The 24,523-nt window shown below is 51.9% G+C and overlaps 1 protein-coding gene across 5 annotated transcripts in view; it reads right to left on the reverse strand.

Annotated features, from left to right (window-relative positions):
- LOC135249940 (kinesin-like protein KIF26A) overlaps window positions 1-24,523 on the reverse strand; it is a 103,776-nt gene that overhangs the window by 13,408 nt on the left and 65,845 nt on the right. For 4 of the 5 annotated variants that reach the window (XM_064325668.1, XM_064325660.1, XM_064325679.1 and 1 more), the window contains 5 exons: window positions 10,532-10,715; window positions 3,161-3,370; window positions 2,007-2,100; window positions 1,047-1,309; window positions 77-260 (listed from right to left, as the gene is read on the reverse strand). In XM_064325668.1, coding sequence (XP_064181738.1) covers window positions 77-260; window positions 1,047-1,309; window positions 2,007-2,100; window positions 3,161-3,370; window positions 10,532-10,715 — 935 coding nt within the window. Of the gene's footprint in view, window positions 1-76; window positions 261-1,046; window positions 1,310-2,006; window positions 2,101-3,160; window positions 3,371-10,531; window positions 10,716-15,230; window positions 16,166-24,523 lie in introns of those variants that run through there. The other variant, XM_064325696.1, reaches the window with a different exon arrangement.

Consider the following 24,523-nt stretch of genomic DNA (forward strand, 5'->3'; position numbering starts at 1 on the left):
AGGAACGAGGAAGTGCACCACCTAGAGGTCACGCTTAGACCACTGGACAGACACGCAGAGCAGCGCAGGGCCTTACTTCCTCCTTTGCCGCTCTTCTCCATGCGGTACTGGTAGATGTGCAGGGTGAAGAGCATGTGCGAGTTGCGGCGCTCCTCTTCGTCGCAGTCGGGCCTGCTGGTGCTGCGGGCGGCGATGGCCGCGTCCAGGAACAGGGCGGCCTTCTCGGCGGTGGGGGCGCGCAGCTCGCTCTGGTTCTGGAGCTGAGGGTCGAAAGGCAAAGAGAGAGGGGGAGAGAGGGAGGGTCAGAGGCGCCGGAGGAGCGAGGGGAGCTCGCTAATTGGACCGGTGCACACATTTCTAGCCCATTAGATTGGGTCTCCTGGGCAATCACGGAAACAGATATGCACACAGAGGGAGGGGGGGATTAGGAGAGGAGCGATGGAAGAGCCGGACGCGGGAGGCAGGACCGCTTCCCGGGAGCGCTCCGGATCCGACAGAGAGCAAGGGGGAAGCCTCGCGGAGAGACGGCCCGCTCCCAGCATTTCGGAGGAGGAGCCGAGCGGAGCTTCAGAGGGCTGGAGGCAGCCTTTGAAGTCCCCGTCCGCACACAGATGGGGGAGGGGAAAAAAACAACAACATCTGATGGAAACACCTGTCAGCACCTTCAAAGCCGTCCACAAGACTCTCATTGTGGCGGGAGAAGCTGTGAAACAGATACTGCGGTCAAAGATGCTGACAGGCGGGTCAATAGAAAAGGTACGAAGACAGACACCGGCATCGATAGACGGGTTTAGGTGAAAAGCGGCGGACAGATTGTTGCAGCAGGTAAGACAAAGGCCAATCCAAAATATGGGTAACTAGGTCACGGATGTGAGAGATAAGGAGGTGGATGAGACTGGACAGGGAGACAGACTTTCGGGACGAAAAGAGATTGCTAATACCGCAGATCGATAAACGGCCGTAGACTGAGAGCACAAGGACGGACTGCGTCACACTGGGGAGGGGCCCACCCTCCCCCCCCACACCTCCTGCGGAGGGAGGCTCACCTGAGTGCCGCAGATGGGGTCCTCGCGCAGGTAGACCCCCGGGGACTGGCCGTCCTGCAGGCTGCCGCTGGCCACCTCGGACAGCAGGTCCTTCAGCGTCTCGTCCTTGCCGCAGATCTCCACGGCCGACACCCGGATGGAGAAGCGCGTGCCCGTCTTCTCCTTGCGCTCGTTGATGAGCTTGAAGAGCCAGGATATGGCGCAGGGCACGATGCCCAGGCTCTGGGTGGAGCTGTCCTTACCGATCATGGTGTACGTCTTGCCTGAACGGGCAGGAGGGTAGAGGGGCGCGGTGAAATACGGAGCATGAAAAATGCACTGCCCTAGAGGTGAAAAACAAGCTGTCTGCTCTCTCCATTTCAGGCAAGAAAATAAACAAAAAGTAAGAGGATTAATTCAACAGGAATAGCCATTTTTTAAAGTAAATGGAGCTCGCAGCAACAGTGCCAACAATGAAACCCTTAACAAGCCAGAGCCGGGAAATGAAGGCACTTCACATTCAGCGTGCTGCAGGGGCTAATTACACAGCTCTTTCAAACACGCCGGCCCCTGCTACCGCTAACACCGCCATCCCGCTCTCCCCGCAGCCACTCTGCCCCATTCACTCAGGCGCGCTGCGCGGCCATTGTGGACTTCAAATGAAGCTGAAAGAAAAATGGAATTTTCTCTCTCTCCCGCGTTGGCACAAAGCCCTGCCCCCTCCCTCATTGTACAGAGGTCCCGGAACCCCGGGGAAGGAATGCAGGGACGCGGTCTGTGTGTGTGTGGGGGGGGGGGGGGTACACACCGCTCATGCCCTGCACACTCAATTATAGCCAGGGCCTTTAATTCCTTCACTCCCGCCATCACGGGGTTATTGTTCCGCGGGCTGACGGCTGGCCTTCGCGGGGGGTTCAGGTGTGGTAATTAGCGTTGATGAATTTCGGAGGGGATGGGGTGTGGGGGGGTGGGGGGGCTTACCGAGCTTGACGTGGCCGAAGCAGAAGATGCAGCCATCTGCGCCGTTCACCACCGACTGGATGACTTCCGCCACCGTGCCTGAGCACACCTCAGCCTGCGGAGAGGGAGCACCCACTATGTCAGACCCCGCCCACCCAGTGGAGACAGCCATTCTCTGCAGATTTCTCATTTTTCAACAACAAAAAAAAGACCTTACAGCCACACATAAACCATTCCCTGAGCACACTCTCACACTCTTAGGCGATCTGTCAATGGTGGTACCGAAATATATGTGGTAAAGCATGCAGTGTTTTTCATTCTCTATTCTATTTTAGTCTTTAACTCTAAATGTAAAGGTGTTTCTGCAGAAGCAATCGCTTCCCAAACAGCAGGCTGCAGACAAGCACTCAGGCTTCACGCTGTTAGCGGCCTCCTGTGCATTTGCACAACCTGAACCTACCATCACGATTTCAAGCTTTCAGCGATACGGGTGAGACACCACTACAGCCCCCCACAGGTAGAATATAAACTGCCCTCTCTCAGATCCACCCCACCAGCCACAGATCCCCCTCTCTCTGGAGCCCAGCCAAGACGTCACTCACAGGAGTCCCCGCTGCTCTGAGATAAAGTTTTCAAACCCCGCCATCGCACCTGGAAGGGAGGCGCAGCAGTCATAACAGGAGCCGCAGCTCCGCCGCCTCGCCTCTCCGCCCGACAGCTCCCCCGTCCCACAATGCTTAGCGCCGCGTATTCCCCGCACAGCCGCCAATCAGCTCTAATTTTCCAGCATCCCCTTCGTGTCCACGTCCCCGTAACAACAATTCAAAGGCGGGCGACTGTTTGCTTTGCTTCTCGCTCTGAGGAAATCTCAAGCTGGGCGAAGGGAGCCGAAGCCCCTCCCTCGCCTTTCCCTTTCTCCCGCAAGATCGCGCTTTGATCTCCGTTCGGCTATCCTCCTGCAGAACCCCATTTGTGGCTGTGTGTATTTTCGGGAGGCTGGATAAGAGCCCGAGTGGAATTCTAATTATTCTCCGCACTTAAAATGCCCAGCTGCTCCGTCTAAATTGCAAAGGAATGCTCCAGTCCCAAGATAAGCATTTTTGCACTAAGCCCGACCCCGCCCCCGCCATCTCAAGACCTTCTCCCTGTCCTTGGGCCGCGTCCCTGGCGCTTACTTGCGATGCATCCTGGGTAAAGACGGCGTCGAAGGCGAACATCTTCGGGGCGGCCACGGCGGCGCGGCGGTGCCCTGAGTTGGGGTGCGCGCTGGCCGTGGGGTCGTACAGGGTCAGCTGCTTCTTGCGCGGGTCCACCTTGAGGAAGGACATGGACTCCGACGTGTCGTGAGCGCCCTGGGAGGGGCAGATGCGCATCATCACCTTCACCTGCAGGAAAGAGAGGGGAACGCAGCGTGAAGTGAGCGACAGCAGAACGTGCCGGAACGTCGGCCAATCACGACCCGTGGTTTCTCACCATCGTCGGTCAAATTCTTACGTATTTGGGAAAAATAATATCTTGGCACTACTTTTTGTTAAGTGATACAGCAGTTATTAAGCAATTGATGGGCTACGTGATACACCTTGAGGATGGATACTGTGTGACTGAAATCTGCGCTTGAACAGTAAAGATCCGTAAACTGTGTCTCGTGGTTTGCCTCATCATATTTAGTACTGTTAGATAACAAGACAACACAAATGCAACAGAAATTGACCATGTCTAACCTATATGCACACAGTGCCCTTCAGCAGTAATGCAAAGGATAAACACCAGCCGGCTGGTGTTTGGAGGAAGCCCAACTTGGCAGACTGGGACACACGGATTGCCCAGCCCATCCCCTGTTCTGGGGCCTAGAATACCCCGTCTGTGATACCGGAGTCGCAGACAAGATGCTCCAGACGTTTGCCCGACACTCTTAAGAGTCTCGCCTGGATCTTAAGTGCGATTTACCAAGTTCTAAAAACAAACACTCCATACAAAATTAACATGTATTCCCAGAGATGAAAAAACCAGCGTCTAATTCCGGCTCAATGCACTCAGGACTGCCATGCGTATGACAACACAGAGCAGCTCTCTTTTCTATATCGTCCTCATAAAATAAACCAGATCAGCAGTTTATTTACAGAGAATGTTCAAGATCAAAGCATGTAACCTCTATCTTGGCAGCTGCAGATCTTTGTTGAGATATCACTCAGGCCTAAATACGTTTTGTCTGGCAGAGCAGCACTCAGACCAAGTCAAATTCACTCTTCCAACTGAGTCCTGGGCTTATCAGCATTTAAACTGTGTTTTTACAAAACACAGACATACTATTAGTTATGTTTCACCACCCAAGAATGCACCGCGGCTCAGATTAAAGGATTTATTCTGTGCGTTGTTAGGCAGGGATGTTTGACGATTACCCCGCTTACGACCCAAAATACAGGCCATTTCCCTCTCTGCCCGACTGCCTGGCAAAAAAATACAGAGGTCGAGTGACCTAGAAATGAGTTGAACCTGAAGGCGCGGGCCATGGCTGGTCCCCTGGGTGGAGCGCTGCATTAGAGGTGTAGCAAACCAGACAGTCGAACCCCCGCCCCCCCATCCGAGCTGTCAGTCTGCCCGATCGAACCGACCGCACAGTCCCCTGCCTTTTCTCAGTGTCACATTTAATACCTGTGAAGGTGTAGATCCACTGCCATGCTGCTGGGAGACAAGCTGGGTTCCAAGGCAGCAGGGCAGATTAGATTCATTTGCTCTATTACACTTCCGTCTGAGTGATGCTCGCAGCACCAACATAATGACTGAGCTCTCCTGTACTTCAAAGCTTGTCTTCTCTCCTGACTGATCATATTCTAGATTTAAACAGGTGCTGAAAATAAACTTCCAAGCAATCCTTCTCTCACTTCATTTTAAATTGACTCTTAAAGTGCATAAATTGAGGCTTATTGGAAGGGCAATCTTTTTTCGTTAAATACAGATAAACAAACAAGGACTGACTAAGGAACGACCCACGTCTAAGGACAGGATCCTCAGCTGCTCACCTTCAGGCGCACGCAGTATTTCTCAATGAGCTGTGCCATTTTGATTAAAGGGACGGAGGAGGACAAATGGTTCGAGCCGACACATCAGACAGCTGCCCTTACCTGCCGTCACAAATCACCTGCCACACGGCGGAGTGCCAGAGGACCCGCGTGGGCTTTAGTTTAAGGCAGCGCTGGCGCAGGTGTCAGGACGTACTAATTGGCCAGAGGGGGGGAACGCAGACTTTCTGAACGTCTTTTCCAAACAGCTTCAGCGGGACTGTGGCGAAGCAGAGCCACGCTGAGTGCTGTAATTCCACTCTCACCCGATTTAGCAGTGAAACTGAATTCAGCCGCCACACATAATTCAGGGAGGGAGACGGCGAGCGACTCGCTACACGCATCATTCGATCTGCGCAGCGGCCCCGCGTGGACCCCGCTAGCCGCTACGCGCCGTTATCGCCACCCGCTTTGCCACACATATCTGGGCTTCACTTCCTGGGCAGAGGGGAAGGGGGGACAGGGTAAAGGTTTCGCTTGCACACACGCGCGCACACACACTTGCACACGCGCTAACACGCATGCAGAGGCACACATACACACACACACATACAAGCACACACGCTAACACGCGTGCAGAGACACACAGACGCACACACACACATACACACACGCATGCGCGTGCCACTGCAGTCACTGCTTCTCCTTTCTCCTCAGAGACCCCGTGTTCATTCTCTCCTTCCTGGAGCGGGGAAAAGCTGTCACAGACTGTCAACCTTAAGGGAAGCGGGCCCGGCTACGTTTAACCTTGGAATCTCACACGAGGCTCTCTATTTCCGCCGCCACACACGCCTCCACTCAGCGCGAGGCTCAAAGCAGGGGGGAATAGCACATTTCTAACAAAAGGCTAATTGCAAGCGCTGCTGCCAATGGGCCAGAGAGAATAATCACAATGCTGCACATCTTTGCTTTACTGTATGGGTAATTCAACGTTTCCATGAAAACGTCCCCACAAAGCCACACCTCCAAAGAGTGCATAGTGCGGTAGGATCTTGTCCAAGAGAGGACAGTTGATCTCCAGAATTGCTTCATGCCACAGCGTCCAATTGCTCGCCATTTACCTTTTTTTCCAATTTTATCAGCAAGCCACTGGAATTCTCACATGCGTCCATTTCCTTTGCTGTGACTACAAACAGCTTGGGCATTAACAACCGGGCGATAAGGAATTCAATCTCAGACAATAAAGAGCTTGGTGTTGGAAACGGCATTACTATGCCTCGCGCATGCGATGCAATATTAAGCGACAGATAACTTCATTTTCCCTCCCTCGTTGCACAGGCAGCAAAACAAATGATTCAGGTTTTTTTTTTTTCCCCGTGCCCTTTCCCATGTCATTCAGGCCCACACAAAAGAGTATTCTTCCGCTGATTTGTGTATGGATATTGTTACAAATCCAGACCCAGTGCCGCGAAACAATGTCTGGCTCTGACTCCATTCCAGCAATGAATTCCTGCATTCCGCCAGCTCAAAGCAAACTCTCTATTTTGCTCCGCAGGGGATATTATTATGACTGACGTGTACATATGTTGAACAAATTACTTTTGCAGTGACATTTAGTTTGGCTCCCAAATATGACTGCCATTTCTCCCCGGTGGCGTATCCGGACGCCCCTGCTAAATTTACATTTGTCAGCAGCTGAAGCACAATGCAACATTAAGTCCACAGGAGCCAGTACTGCATTCCCACACCTCACACACCGGCTAATGACCCAGTTCCCCACTCCCCTACATAACCCGCCTGAGCCCTTCCGAAAAACCAGTCGAAGGGAAATCAGCGAGCTGCCCCGGCATCAGATCATCAGCGCCCCCATCTCAGATTGGGTGACGGGGGCTGGAGATTAAAATCATAATCGTATATATGAAGTAAAGAACACCAATGTATGTAAAAAATATTGTCTCTGTACTCCATAAGTATGTAGTTCTTAGGGATTACCAGTTAGGTTTAACAGGGGACTTTGAATGTAAAATGCATTTGTACAGACTTGCCAACCACTGGCTTAGAGACAGAGATTAGGGATGACCTTTAATGATCCCGCCCTTCATGACACATACGCATATTGCTTCATATCTCGGTCCGAAGGCTAACGGCGACACAATGGCCTGCGGTACATTAATTACAGCCGCCGAGGCCGCAAATTAAATTTGGCCCCATTGACACGTTAATCAAATTTGCGAAAATGCCAAACCGGCCGTGACAGGCATTCACTGTCGCGGGGCTGAAGACAAACCCCGCAAATGAGCACGCGTGGTCAAACCGGTTCACTCCGGTCCCGGCACAGATGCGTTTTTCAGCTGCGCGCAGAGGATGCTCATTAACGAACCCGGCTTTTATGAAGTCTGCTCTCACTGGGCACTCCACAAAGGGGAGACTAATGACTCCTATGGTCTTGTAATTCTTTAGAAGCAACACGTGTGAAAACAGCCTCTTCAAACAGGTGCGCTCCGTTTTCTCCTAGGGAAACTCCATACCGTCTATAAAAATCATATTTAAAGGTCCGTTTCCATAGCGTCGCGAACAATACCCGACAAACACACAGGAAGGGCGGGTATGTTTGCGAGTATCATTGTTTAACTGTGTGTGCGCTTGTTATTGGGAGCATGGGTGTTTGAGGGAGGGTGTGGTTCTATGTGTGTGTGTGCATGCATTCATTTATTCTCAATTTTTTCCTGTATGCAGGAGATTCCTTGTTCAACAGGACTGGTGATCTAGCTGGTCCATCCAACAACCTTGTGAGGAGATTCTTTGTAGTGTTTTGGGGTGACTTGGTTGCCTGTAATTGCCCAAGAATGTTGATCTCTGGCATTCCCAAGCAAATGTCTGATAAGATCTGAGATTGTGTGCCTACAGGACAGCAAACGCATTCCAGAAAAAGAGTCTGTTTGAATCAGGCATCTACGGTGTTCCCCCCACTACAGACACCGTCCCACTTGCCGCCATTCATTGATCTGCTGATGAAGGTGGAAACACATTTTCTGGGGCTAAAAAGGCAATGGAACTGGTCCATTCTCACCTCTGGCCCAACGTCAGCCAAGGCAGCCACCAGTCTGCGGCCAACCATGTATGCCAACCATCGCTCATTCTATAGCACTGCACATATAATAAACACAAGCAAAGCTTTATCGCAGGTCAATCTCTATAGCACGTGACAGCGTGAAGGGGAAATCATGCTTAATTGCTGATCCTGGCGCAGAGGTATTTTGACCTAGAGGATCCTCTCAGCAGTTCACCTCTGGTCCTGGCGTGTCTAATGCCTCTTATTGCTCTGGACAGCGTCACGCCCCTCCCGTCTAACGCGCTGCCTGGGCCTCGGGGGGCTTTAACGAACGGCCGCCCCGCGGCGAACACGACGCCAAAGCGAGAGATGAGAAACGAGGTCGCCGCGCGTCTGCCAAACAGCACGCCGCTCCGGCGCTCCTCGGAAACGGGACGGTAAACCGAGACGAAGGAGTGCGTCCCGAGCTCCGGGATATTTCGCTTTATCGCAAGCGACCGAAGAACAAGACTTACGACTCGAGTCAAACAGGAGGCAATGGTAGCTCGCGCCTGAACAGCCACCAGCATCAGGTGCACATCTCCCACCGGGCGGGTTATGTATGAGAGAAATATAAAGAGGCAGGCTGCATTCGTCAGGCTATAGAGGCAGGCAGACAGAGACGAGCGCCATTCTCTTTAATGCCACTTTTCCTCAAAGCAGATAAAATTCCTCTCCGTCCACAGCCGCACCCAGATTGTGAGAAGGGGGTTCTGAGGGTGGTAAAATGCCACCTGCGGCACTGTGTCATCTGGGTCCTGTGAGTGGAGTCCCTCAGAAGAGGACCTTCGCATTCGCCGCAGAGTGAGGGACCCCCTGCGGTGATTCCATTAGACCGGAGTGTCAGGAACACTGGTGTTCAGGCGAGAAGCGTGGCGGAGTCAGTAGGGCAGCACCCTCTCAACACACATACAAACCCCCCCCCCCCCACGGTTGGGGGCCTGATCCTCCACCCTGTCACTTTCTGTGCCGTCATCTCTTCTCTATCTGTTACCCTCTCTGCTTTCCCCCGTCTGAATAAAGCAACAACAAAAAAATACTACAAAAGGAAGGCAGACTGTCTGCTCTACTTTTAAAAAACCAACAGTACTGGAGCTCAGTACTACAGGCCCTGTAGGCCCATTGGCTTTCTGTGTGCGAGACTGCTGGTGTGCGTAATTCATTGCAACACAAATTTTTGAGTCACGACCGTAGGGCAGGCCCAAAAGCACAGAGTCATCAGGTCACGGTGCACCATTCAATCACCGCTCCTCCACCTAAAAGGCTGTCCGGTGAGCTGGCTAATATTTTGCGATGACTTCGCCTCCTCTGCCCGAGGGCGGTGGAGGCGGGGCGGGGTACGGAGGCGGTCGGGAGGCAAAGCGTGACACGGCTGCGCGTGGAGAGAGAGAGAGAGAGAGAGAGAGAGAGAGAGAAAAACAAGCGCACTGCGGAGACCTTCCGTGCCGCACGGGATCCAACTACGCCTCTGCCGGGTCGCTCCCCTCTCCCCTCCCCCGCCGCTGCGAACACGTGCGCCGTGCGACATGCGATCGGCGGACAACGTCTCCGTCGTGTCATTTTTAATGTTTAATCTGTCGCTCGCTGCCACGAGTCGCAAGCCCACAGCTGGGAACCCGTGTTGTGACTTAGTGCGGTTGGCTTAAGGAAATGCTTATCTTTGCGGACAGCTGTTTATTAGATATGGAGGCCGAAACACTGAACAGTTTGGCCTTTGCAACAAACGTAGGGCATTCCGGTCCAGCTTCAGTGCCGTTTACTGCAATCCCCATAATCTTGGCCCCCAATAAAAGAAGAAAAAGGCTCTTTGTGACCATTTAACCGTAAAGCGTGTTTTGGTTAATCCAGCAGAAAACTTGAGATTAGCAGAGCGCCGTGATACCCATTAGCCCAGACAGCCCTCCCCCACCGTGCCGCCGCAGCGCTCCCACTCTCACAAACTGTGGCTCCACGAGCGACAGGAATGCACCCCCGACACACAGAACTGGATTCATGGAATACCACGGGCCTTATCGCATTCAGCGCGTATGAATAGCCCCGCTCCGGATCAGTCAGCCGCCGGAGAACATGTGTGCTGCTGTGGCCTTTTCCCTCAGCCACACCCACATTCTGTGTGTGTGTGAGACAAGTTAAAGATGTGCCTGAGGTTGGTACGTGTGCGTGTGTGTGTGTGCACATGTGTGTCTGCGTGTGTGTGTGTGTGAGACAAGTTAGAGATGTGCCTGAGGTTGGTACTGTGTGTGTGTGTGTGTGTACATGTGTGTCTGTGTATGCATCTGTGTATCTGTGTGCACGTACGCCTGTCTCTGTGTGTGTGTATATGCATGTGCAGGCGAGTGTGTGTGTATGTGTATGTTCGTGCTGGCGAATGTGTGTGTGTGTGTGTATGTTCGTGCTGGTGTGTGTGTGTGTGTGTATGTGCGTGCTGGCGTGTGTGTGCGCGTAGATCTGCCTACCTTTCCCATTCCTGGGTTGTCTTTGACCTTGGACACGGCTCGGAGAAGGCATGGGGGCGCCGGGGGTGGAGACACCTGCAGGATGCCGCTGAAACTGGTGGGGTAGATGGAGGGCTCCTGGGAGAGCGGCAGGGGCGGTTGGTGCTTCTTGCGCTTGGACGAGAGGTTCAGCTTCTGGGCTGCCCTGCGTGGGACAAATAAACCGACAGCCGCTTAGCAAGAAAGCAAACCCTTTACCGTTCAGACGAGAGAAAGGGAGCGTATTAAATAACCTGAGACCTCGGAGAATCTGGTCTTTTCAATGAAATTCCCCGAAACCCCACATTACCCCAGGCAGTCTATGCCTTTTGCTGGCAGGTGAATGAAGAATAACAACCCATAATCCCTTTTGTTGAGTGGTTTTGAGGTCTGTTTTGGCTTTTCTGAGGGGGGAGAGCTTCAAAGCCAGTGTGCAGAATTGACATGGGAAAGTTGAGGACATACTCCTGTTCTCTGTGCTGAAGAAAACACAGACAAGCTGGGCCTGCGGTTCCTTGCCCACTCCCCCCACCCCACTGTGTGAACCAGGGCACTGTCCACCATTCCACATCACATGTTAGCCACGTTAGCCACGCTAACATTAAACACATCAGGCAGGTGAGCCCCTGTTCTCACATGGCAGCCCCTGTGTGACTCATCTCAGCTCCTGTATGACTGTAACAGTGTTAAACAGCCAGCCCAGGTTCTCATCAGACCAATAGCTGCTAGCTGTCACTGCGGCGCTTGTATTCAACTACAACAAGCGCGGCCTCACAAATGATGTGTGCAACCACGTGACGCATTTCTGGCTGTCTTTGGATTCCTAAGACAGTGACATGGGGTTAGGTTTTAGTGCTTCATGCTCTTCTTCAGCACAAACGCAGAAGCAATGCATTTCGCATTAAAACGCGATCTGCGAAATTGATGACCTTTCCTTAAACATCAGCGTCCGCGGGAGACGGAAAGGGGAAGGCTTTCTGCGGAATTCCAGAGAACGCTTTTGAAGCGAAGCGGCTTTCTGTTCATCTCCCTTTGCTGCAAGGCACAAAGGCACAGAATTCACAAGACACAAGAGTAATTGCTGCTTCTTTTGAACCCTGTACATGTATGTGAACATTCCCCAAAACAGTGGGGGTGGAGGGTAAGCTACTCTGGACTTGCTTAATTACATCCCCTGCACCCTCTTATGCTTAAGAGATTCATGCTCCTTTAATGGCAACGGCTGATATGGGTATGAAATTGTTACTCACACAAATTTGGACACCCCCACCAAAAAAAGAAAGAAAAACACCGAAAGAAAAGCCCACAGTGAAGTCATTTCATCTGAGCGAACAGATGGAATGACCCGGCGATAATGTCACGGAAAGTGATACGCCCTAATCTCCCAAGTTATCCGTAGAGAGGAATGACGTTCCCTCATTTGGGGAAGGCCAGATAAAGCTCCGGAATGTAAACACCGGCACGTCTTTTAATCCCGCTTTTTTTTTTTTTCATTTTTGGAAGTATCGCTTACAGGCCCCCGTTAACAGGAAGCAAATGGGTGGGCTTCGCTGACAACGGGCTTTATTGCTACTCAAAACTCCGTCCTGAGAGCGCGGCACCCACATCTGGTGTGGGCTGCGCGTCTGGGTCTCCCCGCCCCCTGCGCACCGCACACAAAGCGCATACACAGTAAATCCCCCCGTCCTCAGCCCTCTCTTAAACAACACATGATCACGCTGCATTATACATGACAGTAAATCTCCGATCGCAAAAGGCGAGCGATTAAGACTGGAGCGAGCAAGCGAGCCAGCCAGCGCGCACGCGTGTGTTTTGGCGGGATTCGGGACGCGCCGCGGACGCGGCCCATCGTACCGCCTCTCTCGTCAGAGGCCGCGTTCGAGGGGCTCCTCCGCGCCGGCGTTTAACTGGCGCTGGCTGCGGGGGGAGCGTCGGGGACGCCTGGGTTTGACTCCAATTAAAGCACGCCGTCGTCCCGCAGAGGGGAGTGCTGGAAAAGCAATAACGGGCAGGGAATCGACTGAGCGGAGCTCCCCCCCCCCCCGCGCTCCCCAGCCCCGACCCCCGCCGCCAGCCGGCCAGATCCAATCTCGCCGCTCAGCCTGCCCTCTCAAAACCGCAGTTACTCTTTTCCAGCGTGCGTGGCTTAAGGGCACATTTATAAGACCGGCGACGCCAGGAAAAAGCCAACCCGCACTCATCTGTTTACCGCCGCGGCATAAAGCAATGTCACTTTGAGGTGATTTCCAAGGCCGGCGTCGTCGGGTACGACGCGGGACCTCACATACGCGCCGCGCTAAAAATGGGAAGTAAAAAGATTAAATGACCATAAAACGGGGAATCGTGCGATCGCGGATTGCGCCCCTCTGCTCCCCGCTTTAATAGAAGAGTGGGTTTATGTGCGAGAGGCAGAATCGGTGGAAAGGAGGCCCAATGCAACTAACACCTTAATGGACTCAATAAAACTGCCTCGTAGTCAATCATTTCATCTCACACATTGTGTTTTACACCCGTCCATCCATCTGAGAGCCTTCCCATTTGGATGCATAAAAAATGTCCTTGTGATCACCATATTATTCAGATTGGTATTCGGAGTGCCTTTTGGCCACAACTGACTGGATTTTATTTCGCGGAGAGAGGAAAGGGAATGAAAGCCTGAGGGGAGGTCTCGCCTACTGAAGAGTCGCAGTTCCTCCTTTTGACCAGCAGAGGCACTCTGCATCTTGTTGGAAAATGATCAGTTTTCAACTGGTGTTAGACCTGAAGGTACTGAAAAAGCGAAATTATACACCTGACAAAATCATTTGTCCAAGAATATCCTCTTAAAGCACGCAAAGCATGCCACTAACCAACCTTCCATTCATGGAAATGTTTCGCAGTCTGTCTGTCTCACTCTGATTTAGTGAGTGTAAATTTGGATGATTTGGATGACCGCTGAAGAGAAGCACGGCTGGAACAGAAGAATGTGTCTTTTTATGGGGAGCATCAAAGTTCTTTCTAAATTCAGCCAAAGGGGATCAATTTCCCAGTTGACACTCGCGAGCAGATGCGTGTCAGTGTGCACGGGTACAAGTGTTAGTGAGAAGCGAGAATCTCTGTCAGTGCACGGAATGAGTGTGCGTGCGTGTGGTGCAAATATATACTGTACGTCTAGGTATGAGAGAAACATGAGAACGGGGTGTGAGAGAAAGAAAGAGGAGGAGAAAGAGGGGGGCATGCAGAGAGTGAGAGAGAGAGAGAGAGAGAGAAAGAGAGAGAGAGAGAGAGAGAGAGAGAGAGAAAGAGAGAGAAAGAGAGAGAGAGAGAGAGAGAGAGAGAGAGAGAGAGAGAGAGAGAGAGAGAGAAAGAGAGCATGTCAGTCTGTCACAGTGTGAGCCAGCTGTGCTTTAGCTCATTAGAGTCCTGCTCCCAGCGCATTGGACAGGGGGCGTCTGCCAGCATCTTTTCCTCTTCCCCACCTCCTGGAGTGACAGCCCCACTGTTCTCCCTTCCCAGCCTCCTGCAGCGACTGCCCAAGAGCACAATCAGAGAACACACCACCGGCTGATGAAGTAATTACTGCGTCCAAGACGTGCATGGGGGGGTGGGGACTCGGGGGAGCTGCCTGGCTGCTTGTGTGTGTGTGTGCGCGTGAGTGTGAGTGTCTGTGTGCAAAAGAGCCTGTGTGTGTGTGTGTGTGTGTGCACAAGAGCGTGTGTGTGTGTGTGTGTGTGTGAGAGAGAAAGAGAGACTCTGCGTGTGAGTGTGAGTGTGTGTGTGCAAAAGAGCCTCTGTGTGTGTGTGTGATAGAAAAAGAAAAATCCTGTGTGCCAGAGAGTATGTGCGTCTGACAAAGAGTGTGCGGCATGTGTGTGAGAATTGAAGAGAGACCGAAAGAGAGGGGGGGAAAGACAGAGGAACAGATAAAAGGAGGGTGAGAAAGAGAGTGCCTGTGTGCAAGCAAGGAAGTGTGTCTGAAAATCCACTGATCTAGACAAAGCCTTTGCTCAATCACCTCATCTGCCTGCAAGACACTCAGCCAACACCTGCACCCCCCCGCCCTCTCTTACAAAGAACAGGGTGGCACAGAATGCCATGTGGCAGAGCCCACTGACACCATGTGCCCAGGTGAGGCGTGGAAGCAGCTTGCGTGATGATGTGGGCACTTCGGGGACGCTCGGTAAACGATAGCATAATCACCGTGACACTTCCCCTCTATACGGGCGCGCGTGGACGGTAATGAGGAAATTAACCGCTTGTCACAGCTCCCCCCTCTCCCAGTCAAGAGCGCCGGCTCTGATCGCTGAATGGAAAATGGGCACAAAGGCAGCGCCTCCATTCCCGTGCTAAAGCTTGCCCACCTGTTCAGCCCCCCGCTCCCGCGCCGTACGGCCATGTGCGCACGCAGGGTCCAACGCCACGCGCTGAGGCGGGCTTTTCTGAGGTCCTGCTCAGACCAGCGGATTTTCTATTCAGAAATTCTCCGCGGTCTGAAAGGATCTGACAGTGCAGCTCCGGGGAACCAGTTTGGGAAAGGGGCTTCAGGGAAGGAACCAGAGGGGTGGAACAAGCCCAGAAAAACGCACACCAAATCACAATGCCAACGACAGTTAAGAGAAAATTGCAATAACAGCATTGTCGGACAAGAAGGCCAGGAAAAGACAGAGGAAAAGAAAATGCATTTGAAAACAGATTTACTTACAGTTCTCTCCAATCCATCCTCTATTTAGCGTTCATAACCAGAGACCGAAACAAAGACGAACTTTTCCTTCCATTCCTTTTTTTCCGGGGTACTCCATTATTTGAGAATGTGGAAAGGCTGGGAAAGGCTAGAAACGGAGGACGAGGGTAAAGGAGGGAAAGAGAGGAGGAGGAGGAGGAGGAGGTCTGCTGGCGGGGTCAGGGGGGGTCCGCTTTACTCCGCTAACAATCATCGAGGGTTCCGCTTGATTAAACGCCGACTTGCGAGGAGCCACGGGGAGCGAGGGAGGGGGGCCGGCCACATCGCAGGGGTGCCGGGCGCACCCGTCGGGGGGGGGGGGGGGGGGTCGTCAGAACCCGCGGGGGGCGGGATCCCGGCGCTGGGGGCGAGGGGGTTCTGGAAAAGTTGCTTGCAGGGTGAAGGGCACAGAGAGGAAAGCAGTGCCTCCGCTGAGCATATTTTCCAAGCGCCCTGCTCTCTCCCTGCCACTAAAGTTCTGAGTCTCCCACAGTGAAAAAGCCTCCAACAGCTGTCTTTCCCCTGCGCTCTCAACAGCTCCTATTTCTCTCTCCCTCTCTCTCTCTCTCTCTCTCTCCCTCCCTACCTCTCTCTCCCTCTCCCTCTTTCTTTATCCCTCCAGCTCTTTCGCTCCTCAGAGCTCGGACGGCTCTGCTCTCTCCCCTCTCTCTCTCTCTCTCTCTCTCGGTCTCTGTTAATCCTTCCCTCTTCGCCTCTTCTGTGAGGCTGGCTCTCAGAAGCCTCGGCGGCTCTGGCTGCTAGCGCGCGCGGGGAGGAGAGGGGAGGGGGAGGAGACGCGGAGCCCCCCGCAGAAGAGGAGCCGTTTGGCTCGGGTCCTCAGGGAGGTGCAGGGAAGAGAAAAGCAAATTCCTGCTCTCGCTCCTGCCGCTAGAAACGCGCTGGCAGCTGTCCTGCCGTCTCTCCCTCGCTCTCTCTCTCTCTCTCGCTCTCTCCGTCCCTCTCCTCAGCCCAGCCCCTTTTCCGCCAGCCACGCTGAGGTGTGGGAGCAGTGCCGCCGCGCGATCCTCCAGCCCTCTCCACACACGCGCCGCGCACACACACACACCGCACGCGCACACACACACACACACACCGCCGCGATACGCACACACACACCGCGCGATACGCATGAATACTTCATGCGGTGCAGAGCCCCCTCCTCTTATTCTCTCTCGGACTTCAAAGAGATTTGGTTAGTGTGCCTGCACGAGTGTGTGTGTGTGTGGGTGTGAAAATGCGTGCAAGTGTGCATGTGTGTGTGCGTGCCCATGTTTTTTTGGTTTTTTTTTGTTGCCTAGGATGTAATTAGTCAGATGAATGAGATAAAGCTATTAATTACAGACCGTGAGACAGAGATGGTGAGAGATAGATGTATAAATAGGGCTGAGGAGACGGATGGGGTGGTGAAACAGCTGATCAGTGAGAGATGTTTAAAGCAGAGGGGAAAGGCAGGGGAGGGATGATGGGGGGGTGAACAATGGATGGCTGACGGCTCAGAAAGATGGATTGATGCATTCGGGGGGGGGGGGGAGAAAGGGCAGCGGCACAGGAAAAAACAAACTGGCCAGCGAGCCACCGGACAGCGGAGCGGTACGAGGAGTCCCCGGGCTGCCAATTTAGCGGCCGGCTAGCTAAACCCCATGTCACTGGCTGCGCCGAATCTGCCCCTCTATTGGCTTTACACCGGTCAGCCAGCCCAGAGGGAGCCCGCTTCCTCCAGCTACACTTCCCCAAATACAGCCTGTGTGTGAACCTGCCTTCTACCTGCCTTCTGATCACAGGCATGTCCAAACAAAGCAATTAGTCTCCAATACTGAGGGAGAAGCACTGGGCAGACACTCCTTAACCATGGCAAAGGCATGCAAATTGGATTTGCATGCATGCGTGGATTTGCAATATACTCCCTCTGAATTTCTTACTGTCTACCAAGGGTATCTTATCTTATATTCTGTGCTTTCATACGCCTCTCTGTTAATGAAAAGGGGGGCCTATTTGTCAATTTTGCGCATGTGTTTTAAACACCACGGCCATGTCATGGATTCTTTTTTTTTTTACTCTCCCCCCCCAAAGGGACTGATTCCACCAAACCTTTGCTGACACCACAGCCAGCACAGCCAGAGCTTGAATCGGCCATTTTCTGGGTTTCTGAGAACTGCTGAACGCTTAATTCGCGGAGGGAAGGCTGGCCTTTCTAACGGCATTTCATACCGTTTTCCCCCAGGCCCTGCCCTGAATGATAAAAGGCCTTCGCAGAGCTCCTGCGCTTCGGGCCCCGTCCCCCAGCAGCCCCGCTGTAGGGCAGTGATCATTGTCTCTGTCAGTGCTAATGAGTCCGCTGGCCACGAAGCCCGGAGCACAGGCCTACGCCGTCTAGCAGCACCGCTAACGCGTACAATATGGTCTCGCGTGGCGTTAAGGATCAAAGGAAGCGACAAAAGACCAGGAATGGTCCGAACTGTCGACACGCCCTCTCCAGCTCAATCACGTCTCCCACTTCCCCTCTCTCCGTGAATCCATAATGATTCTAATATGTATAAATGAACGTAGGTAAGATTAATGTTAGCCAGGGCTGTCAGGGAAATAATAGCCTTCAAGCCCTTTGTTAGCTACAGAATGGACATCTAAATTCAAAGCAGAGATGGCGGGGAGTGTGTCTGTGTGTGCGTGTCAGTGTGTGTTTTGGGGGGAGGGTGGTAGCTACAGGTTCCGATGCCTCACAATTGGCCTGGTGTCAATAATCTTTCCAGCCCTTTCAGGCTTTGTCAAATTAGCAAGAGAAATTCTTCTGCCCAGACACTCATTAGCCTGAGCTCCCATTAGCTTGTTTGTGAAAATTTGTCTCTTGCACCCCCCACCCCACCCCACCCCCTCTGCCTCCACAGTCCCCCACCAGCCTTTTGGGCTAATTACAGCATTGGCCCCATTTACCATCCTTGACATGCTCCTTTCTTCTTCTACCCCTTTTCTCCACAGACAAGATAACTGTGGTCTACCCATTCAACCAGGGGCAGATCGCTGAGACTGATATCGGGCTACATTACCCCCACAATTCTGCCTCAGCCAAGGACAGCCAATCACAGGCCCCTTTACCTGAATGGCAGGGCTGGGTCGCAGCCAGACCTGCGGATAATGGCCAGTGTGAAAGATCAGATAGCGTAGAGGACAAGCAGGACTCTCTCCGCCCTTATAATGGGGAAAACAGGAAGTGATGGGACTTTAACAGGCTTTCAGAAACTTCAGCTTACAAATTAAAAGCCAGTCCCAGGGACAGTGAGGAACGGCTCGAGCTAAACAAGGTACATAAATACAAAGGGACTTCAGGACAGAGGGCCTCCTGTCATTAAGTGGAGTGGGCCTGTCTCAATATACTAGGAACATCAGGAGGTAAGTGTGGTACAAGAAATCTACACCAGAATATGCTGTAGCCACGTATGCATTTACCAGGATTTACCTTCTTTAATTAATGTAAACTCACGTCAAGTCTGCAGCCAGATGTGTTATGTATCTTCAATAATTACAAATAGTAATTACTATTGCAATAAAAAATATTTTCCAATACGCATAAATGAATAAAACACTTCCTATAACCATACACATTCATAGAGAATTTGTTCATTTAAAATGAAAATGAGGACACACAGTTCAAAAGTTGCCACGAGATTTACCAACACAAGTGCTGATGAAATCAACACGCAACCCATACAAAGCCACAGCTCAAGATGGCTCCTCTGCATCAATAAAGACGGAAAGTGGACAGGACGGCGCAAGCTCGGGTCACCGCCGATCCCCGTGCCTGTGATTGATTAATGATGACATCATGCCGTGGACGCGGAGGATGATGTCATCTTCTGCGGCCCGACTACGGCGGGGAAAGGGACGAGAAGACGCAGAGCCAAGGTCGGGAGAGCGAGGATGGGGAACGGGAGAGCGGGCGTGGAACGCGGCTTCACCCCGACGTCGATTCTCGCACATTTCCTCTCACGTTCGCTTTCAGAGCTCAACCAAATGTGCCGTATTTATCCCCGCCAGATGGCCTATGTTTGCTCTCCACGTGACAGTTTCACCCTGATGTCTGCTCCGTGATACGTACGCGCGCATCACCAGGGCTCTGATAAATGCGGAATGAACCGGGTCAAACGGGATTGGCTCTTTAAATAACCTGGGAGATGTGGGAATATGTCCGCTGTACGGTTCAGTCTAGGGTTTCTTCCAAACACGGGGAAAGGTCCGCGGCCTGTCCACTTTTTTTAAATGGGGGCAAAGTACGCGGCTGACACATGGTGCTGGCCAAACGCCCAACGGACCTTCATTCCATAGCCCAAAAACACGACCCTAATCTCACAGCTCTTTCAACATGGGTTTTATCTTCAAGTGCACAAGGGGACCAGTAACAAATCAACTCAGGAGTTTATTTAGAAATGTCAGTGGCCACTTTCAAAAATGTACACCGCACCCCAGTGTGTGTGGGAACCTTTGAAAATATGTACTCCTTTGGAAAGCCCCCATGTTTACAACAAAATACATCACAGACACCCCAGCACTTCACCTCAATGTGTCTATTAAAAGCATATGACTAGTGACATTATTGGGACAGACACAAGCTGTATCGCCCTTTCAACAGCAAGCCTCTTTAAAACAGCCTCCTTCGAAGAAGCACTTCCACAGGGATGACCCTCAGCAAAAATGTCACTCCTGAGCGGTTCCACGTGCAACACCTCCTCCATCTCAGTCTTCCAGACTGTCCCTTTCATGTCCAAATACAGATTCCTATAACTCTCTTTTCATGGAGGACTTATCTTCTTAATCTACTTTCTCACTCGATACTGTTGCTGACCAGATACCAGTCTGATGCTAATCCATTTAGCCACCAGACCCTAAATCGGTCTGGTTTCTTCACTGTTTTTTTTTACACAGCATGTCATCGACTCCAGCAGTAATGAGGGAGATCTGTGTACGCCTGAAATGGGACTGTAAGTAATGGCGCATGGATTTGTTCAGCCATGGCTACATTAGCTCAGAATTGCCTCTTCCACTGAACAAAACTAGTTTATGTGAGTGAAAGGCAGTCTGGTACAATTTAATATCAGCATGGCTTAAGAACTCAGATACTGTGCTTTCCACTTTTATGTAGCGACTATGGTCCAGACGAGGAGGAGGGAAGCCAGTATTCATTTACTCATGTGAATGCCCCTTAAGTCTCTTCAAACAAAGGCCAACTCCACTGCTCAGCCAGACACTCCCACCTTCTAAGTAACAGCCAGGGATAAATTATTTTTAAATCTCTCCAACTCTCCATGTTTCTCATTCGCCACCTTCTCTTATCGGGTAACAGGAGCACTTTTCATTTGACTTGCTGTTTCCTTAATGGGAATGGTCTTTAAAGGCACTCTGGAGGGTTGAGTCTCTTCTCCAAGCCCATTTCATGGCAGATGAAACTAATACACACAGCCTCCAGGAGGTGGCTGGAGAGATTTAAGACAGGCTCGCACCTCCAGGCTTCTGGAGGCTCAATAAATCCGTGCAAATGAATTCCAGCAGCTTTAAAACAACAGCGTAATACCGCTATAACGGCCGTCTCCTGTTACCTGTCCGCACCTGCTAATCCCGCCATGAAAAGCTCGGGCTGGCACGGAGGCCTTTGTTCAGACGCGGAGTGACAGGTGCGTGGCTTTTCAGCGCCGCGTTCGGGGACCTCCTTAACGCGGAGTGCCAAGTGTAGCTTCGGTTTGTACACTCCCGGCCCCCGGGGTGCTTACGCCTTTATCGCGCTGTTCCCAAGCCAATTAACGCACGCGTGACAGCGACCTTGGCACGGTGCGACAGAACGGCTGAACCATCGACACAACGTCCCGTCAGAATGAAAATGAGCGGGGAAAAAACATCTCACCTAGCTCTCTGCATTAGCGTGACCGGAGAGTAGCTTTTAGCCAAGTTCCCCCTCAGAGGTGAGAGCAAGGACATCCCCCGGACCCCAGACACAGCGCCGTCTGCGGAATCAGTCGGCCGGCCTGGGGAGCGCGACGCTAACTGTGCGGGAGGAGCGCATTTGCTTTGGCTCGGAGGGCACAGCGTGTTTGTCCGCAAACGTTAAGGACGCGTCTCCGCATTCCTGCCCGCTGTCGGAACTGGGGCAGCCGCGCTGAGCGCCGCACAGCTGCTGAGGGGATTTACACACGCTCCTCCAGCTGACCCCAGCGGGACCACTCCATACTCACGCTCGGCTCTCTCTGACATCTCAACAGCTCCATATCTGGAGCAACAGTAACACTCCAGCCAATCCCCACACCTCCTCCGCACAAACCACCGCACAGACTGAGCACGGCATCCGTGAACACACATAATCTTAGAGCACTGAGCACCACGGATTCTGACTACATGTGCATGGTTTCTGAGAGACAGATGATGGCAGTCCCAGTACATTTTGAGTGTTTCACAGGTGCAACAGCCCATTTACGCCATATTTACATTTGAGCATTTAGCAAACATTCTTATCCCGAGTGACTTACGCATTTACATACGATCTCCTTATAAAGACGGATGTTTTTACTACAGAAATCCAGATTTAGGCAGCGCACCAGCAGGGAATCAAACCCACAACCTGAGTTACGAGCCCAGTTCCCTATACATCACACTACACTGCTGCCCCATTTATCACACAAAGGCATTTCCTTTAGGGGAATTCTTAAACACGCTGCTCCCAAAAACCAAAAAAAAAAAGCCAATGCCATTATGCTCCCATATACAGTTAACAATACATCATAAAAATAGTTTCTCCCAAAAACACTGAATCATTACAGTACATAAGAACAGTAAATACCCCAAAGTGAAATTCTCCAGCAGAAAAACCAGATGGCATTCTCCATTTATCATGCATGGAAATACAGCAACATTGTGGCCACTTTCACCCAACCCACCCCGAAAGGTAAAAATGCACGGGCTCTTGAAAAGTACCTAACAAGCAATCTCTTGTGATCTTATTAGTATTCATCTGTAACTGCACTCGGTGTGAAATGAGAAAAGAGGGATTAGGGGGACCTCAAGAGAGAAACAGAGGGAAAGAGAAAGACTGGGCGCATGCAGAGAGAGAAAAGGACAGAGGGAGAGGAGGCATCAGGAAAAGAGGAAGAGAGAAACCAGGCGAGAAAAAGGGGACACGCGGTAGGAGAGGGGAGGGGGGGGGGGTGTGGGAACGCCGCACGCAGACGTTTCACCCCTGCACCTCTCAGAGATCGCTGACTTGGCTGCGAGCCAGCCAGAGGCAGCCAGAATTAAGGTAAATCATTTTCTGCCTGAGAAATGAACAGAGTAATATGATTGCGGGAGCCGCACTGGAGTCAGCTTCCAATTGCTTTATCCCCGAGTGCGGCGCAGCTGGAATCCCCTGTCGACCTAAAATAAATTAAACAGCTGGAGCCTAAACGGAAGACATTCTAATTAAAATAAAATGGAAAAGATGAAACGAAACACATTTCCACGTTTCCATTCGGCGTGACACAAGTCGCGGCTTTTTTCTCCGCCGCTTTTGCCAGCGTCTATTGAGGTGACCCCCCCCCTTTGTCGAATTCCACTGTCTGGAAATTAAGCGGTCAAGTTTTAATCTGTTGCGGTGCGGGTCGGGAACAGTGCAGTCGCCGGACTGGGTGGGCTGCATCGCTCCGCAGATGTGAAAGTCTGGTAAGCAGAGGCACTGGATTAAAATGGTTGCCTCACCTGTGTCTGGGCAGACGAGTGCAGGGCTGAACAGTAAATTAGCAGTCTGTTCACAGCATACAGATCAGCACAGTAATGACCTCCAGGTTATCTGCATGGGGGGACCTGTGCCCTGAGGAGACCAGGGAGATGGTGGTCACCAAGGAAGCATCCCTCAAATCCCTATGTGGGTTAGTATAGGGCAGGCACAATGAAAGCCGTAAAAATGTAAATCCAGTAATTACTGAAATAGTGAACAGCACACACCTCGTGCACACATCACGGTCTCCTTACATCTAACTAAACTATCTGAGGTATCCACTGTAAATGACTAATAATGGCTTCAAAATCCCCTCTGCCTATCCCTGGGCTGGTCCTCAGAACTCTCCACAGAGAGGTTCACTATGAGATGGTTGGCCTCTGCTTCCTATAGCTGCCCCACTGAGGGACTCCTCATTGCATTTTGTCCTGGATCTCTGGCCAGAAAATGTTGTCTGTACAAAGTTCAAGCAACGGCTTTAAGACCATTTTAAGAGGTCAGAGCCAGGGTTTTTCCAAAAAAAAAAAAAAAACACACACACAAAGCCAGGGGGCTATTCTTCTGTTTGCAGTTCCTTTTACAGCTTCCTCAATGACCACAATGTCGACCGCAAACAGGCAGGATGTCCTTATAATGCTGCCTCTCTGAGCCCCTGCTCCAGCCATGCTGAGCCAAACAAACCAGGGGGGGCTTTGAAACCGCAGGGTTATTAGGTAGCCGGGGGCTTTAAATGAAGGCTTTGGGGCCCTCGAAACAAACCAGTCACTAAAATGAATTGCATCACAAAGCCTTTGCAGGAGATAAATACTTTTCCTGTGGATTAATGTCTTTTGCACCAGTTTGCACTAATTTAGTGAAATCTTTCAGTGTATGGCTGTGGAATCCTGGAGCAGCACTGGGCTGGCAGAGGGAAGCATGACTGCGGCTCATCAAGTTAGCTTTGTTTATGCCACCGAAAGGGAATGCTGAGGGAAATGAGTTCTATTTTTGCCCATGTTTGACAGTTGCAATGAAGACATTTTATCTTGCCTTCTTACCGCATTATTGCAAGGCACCACCTCCCCCCCACCCCCACCCCCCGAGCCCCGCCCCTCCCCAGCACAGTGCTGACAAAGATTAACAGCTGCTTTTATCTCATCCAGGATTTTTTTCCCCAGCGCGGCTGATGTTTCCACCGCTCCGCCGCTGTGTCAAGTCATCTTCACAGGTTGTCGAGGGGTTGGAATATAATTATAGCCGCGGCCCGTTCGCTGAGGCCGCGCCCACGTCACCCACCGAAAGTTCAGCGCAGCACCGCACTTCCCGGCTTATCGCTCCATCTGAAATAAAGTGCGCTTGAATTTCCACCGCGCTTACCGCCTGCATCCCAAACGCATTTACCGCAATCCTTTTCTCATAACGCCCCAAATCGGGCTCCTGTTGATTTTTGAGACGTTACTCTAGTGGCCTGGTAACTGGCAACAAATTAATCCACCCTAATATAGATAACATCTGCTAATGAAAACACGCTTGAAGGGCAACAGGGGCGCTCGGATGGGCCTGTTTG

Source organism: Anguilla rostrata, chromosome 1 (assembly GCF_018555375.3).
Source record: "Anguilla rostrata isolate EN2019 chromosome 1, ASM1855537v3, whole genome shotgun sequence".
NCBI classification, from domain to species: Eukaryota; Metazoa; Chordata; class Actinopteri; order Anguilliformes; family Anguillidae; genus Anguilla; species Anguilla rostrata.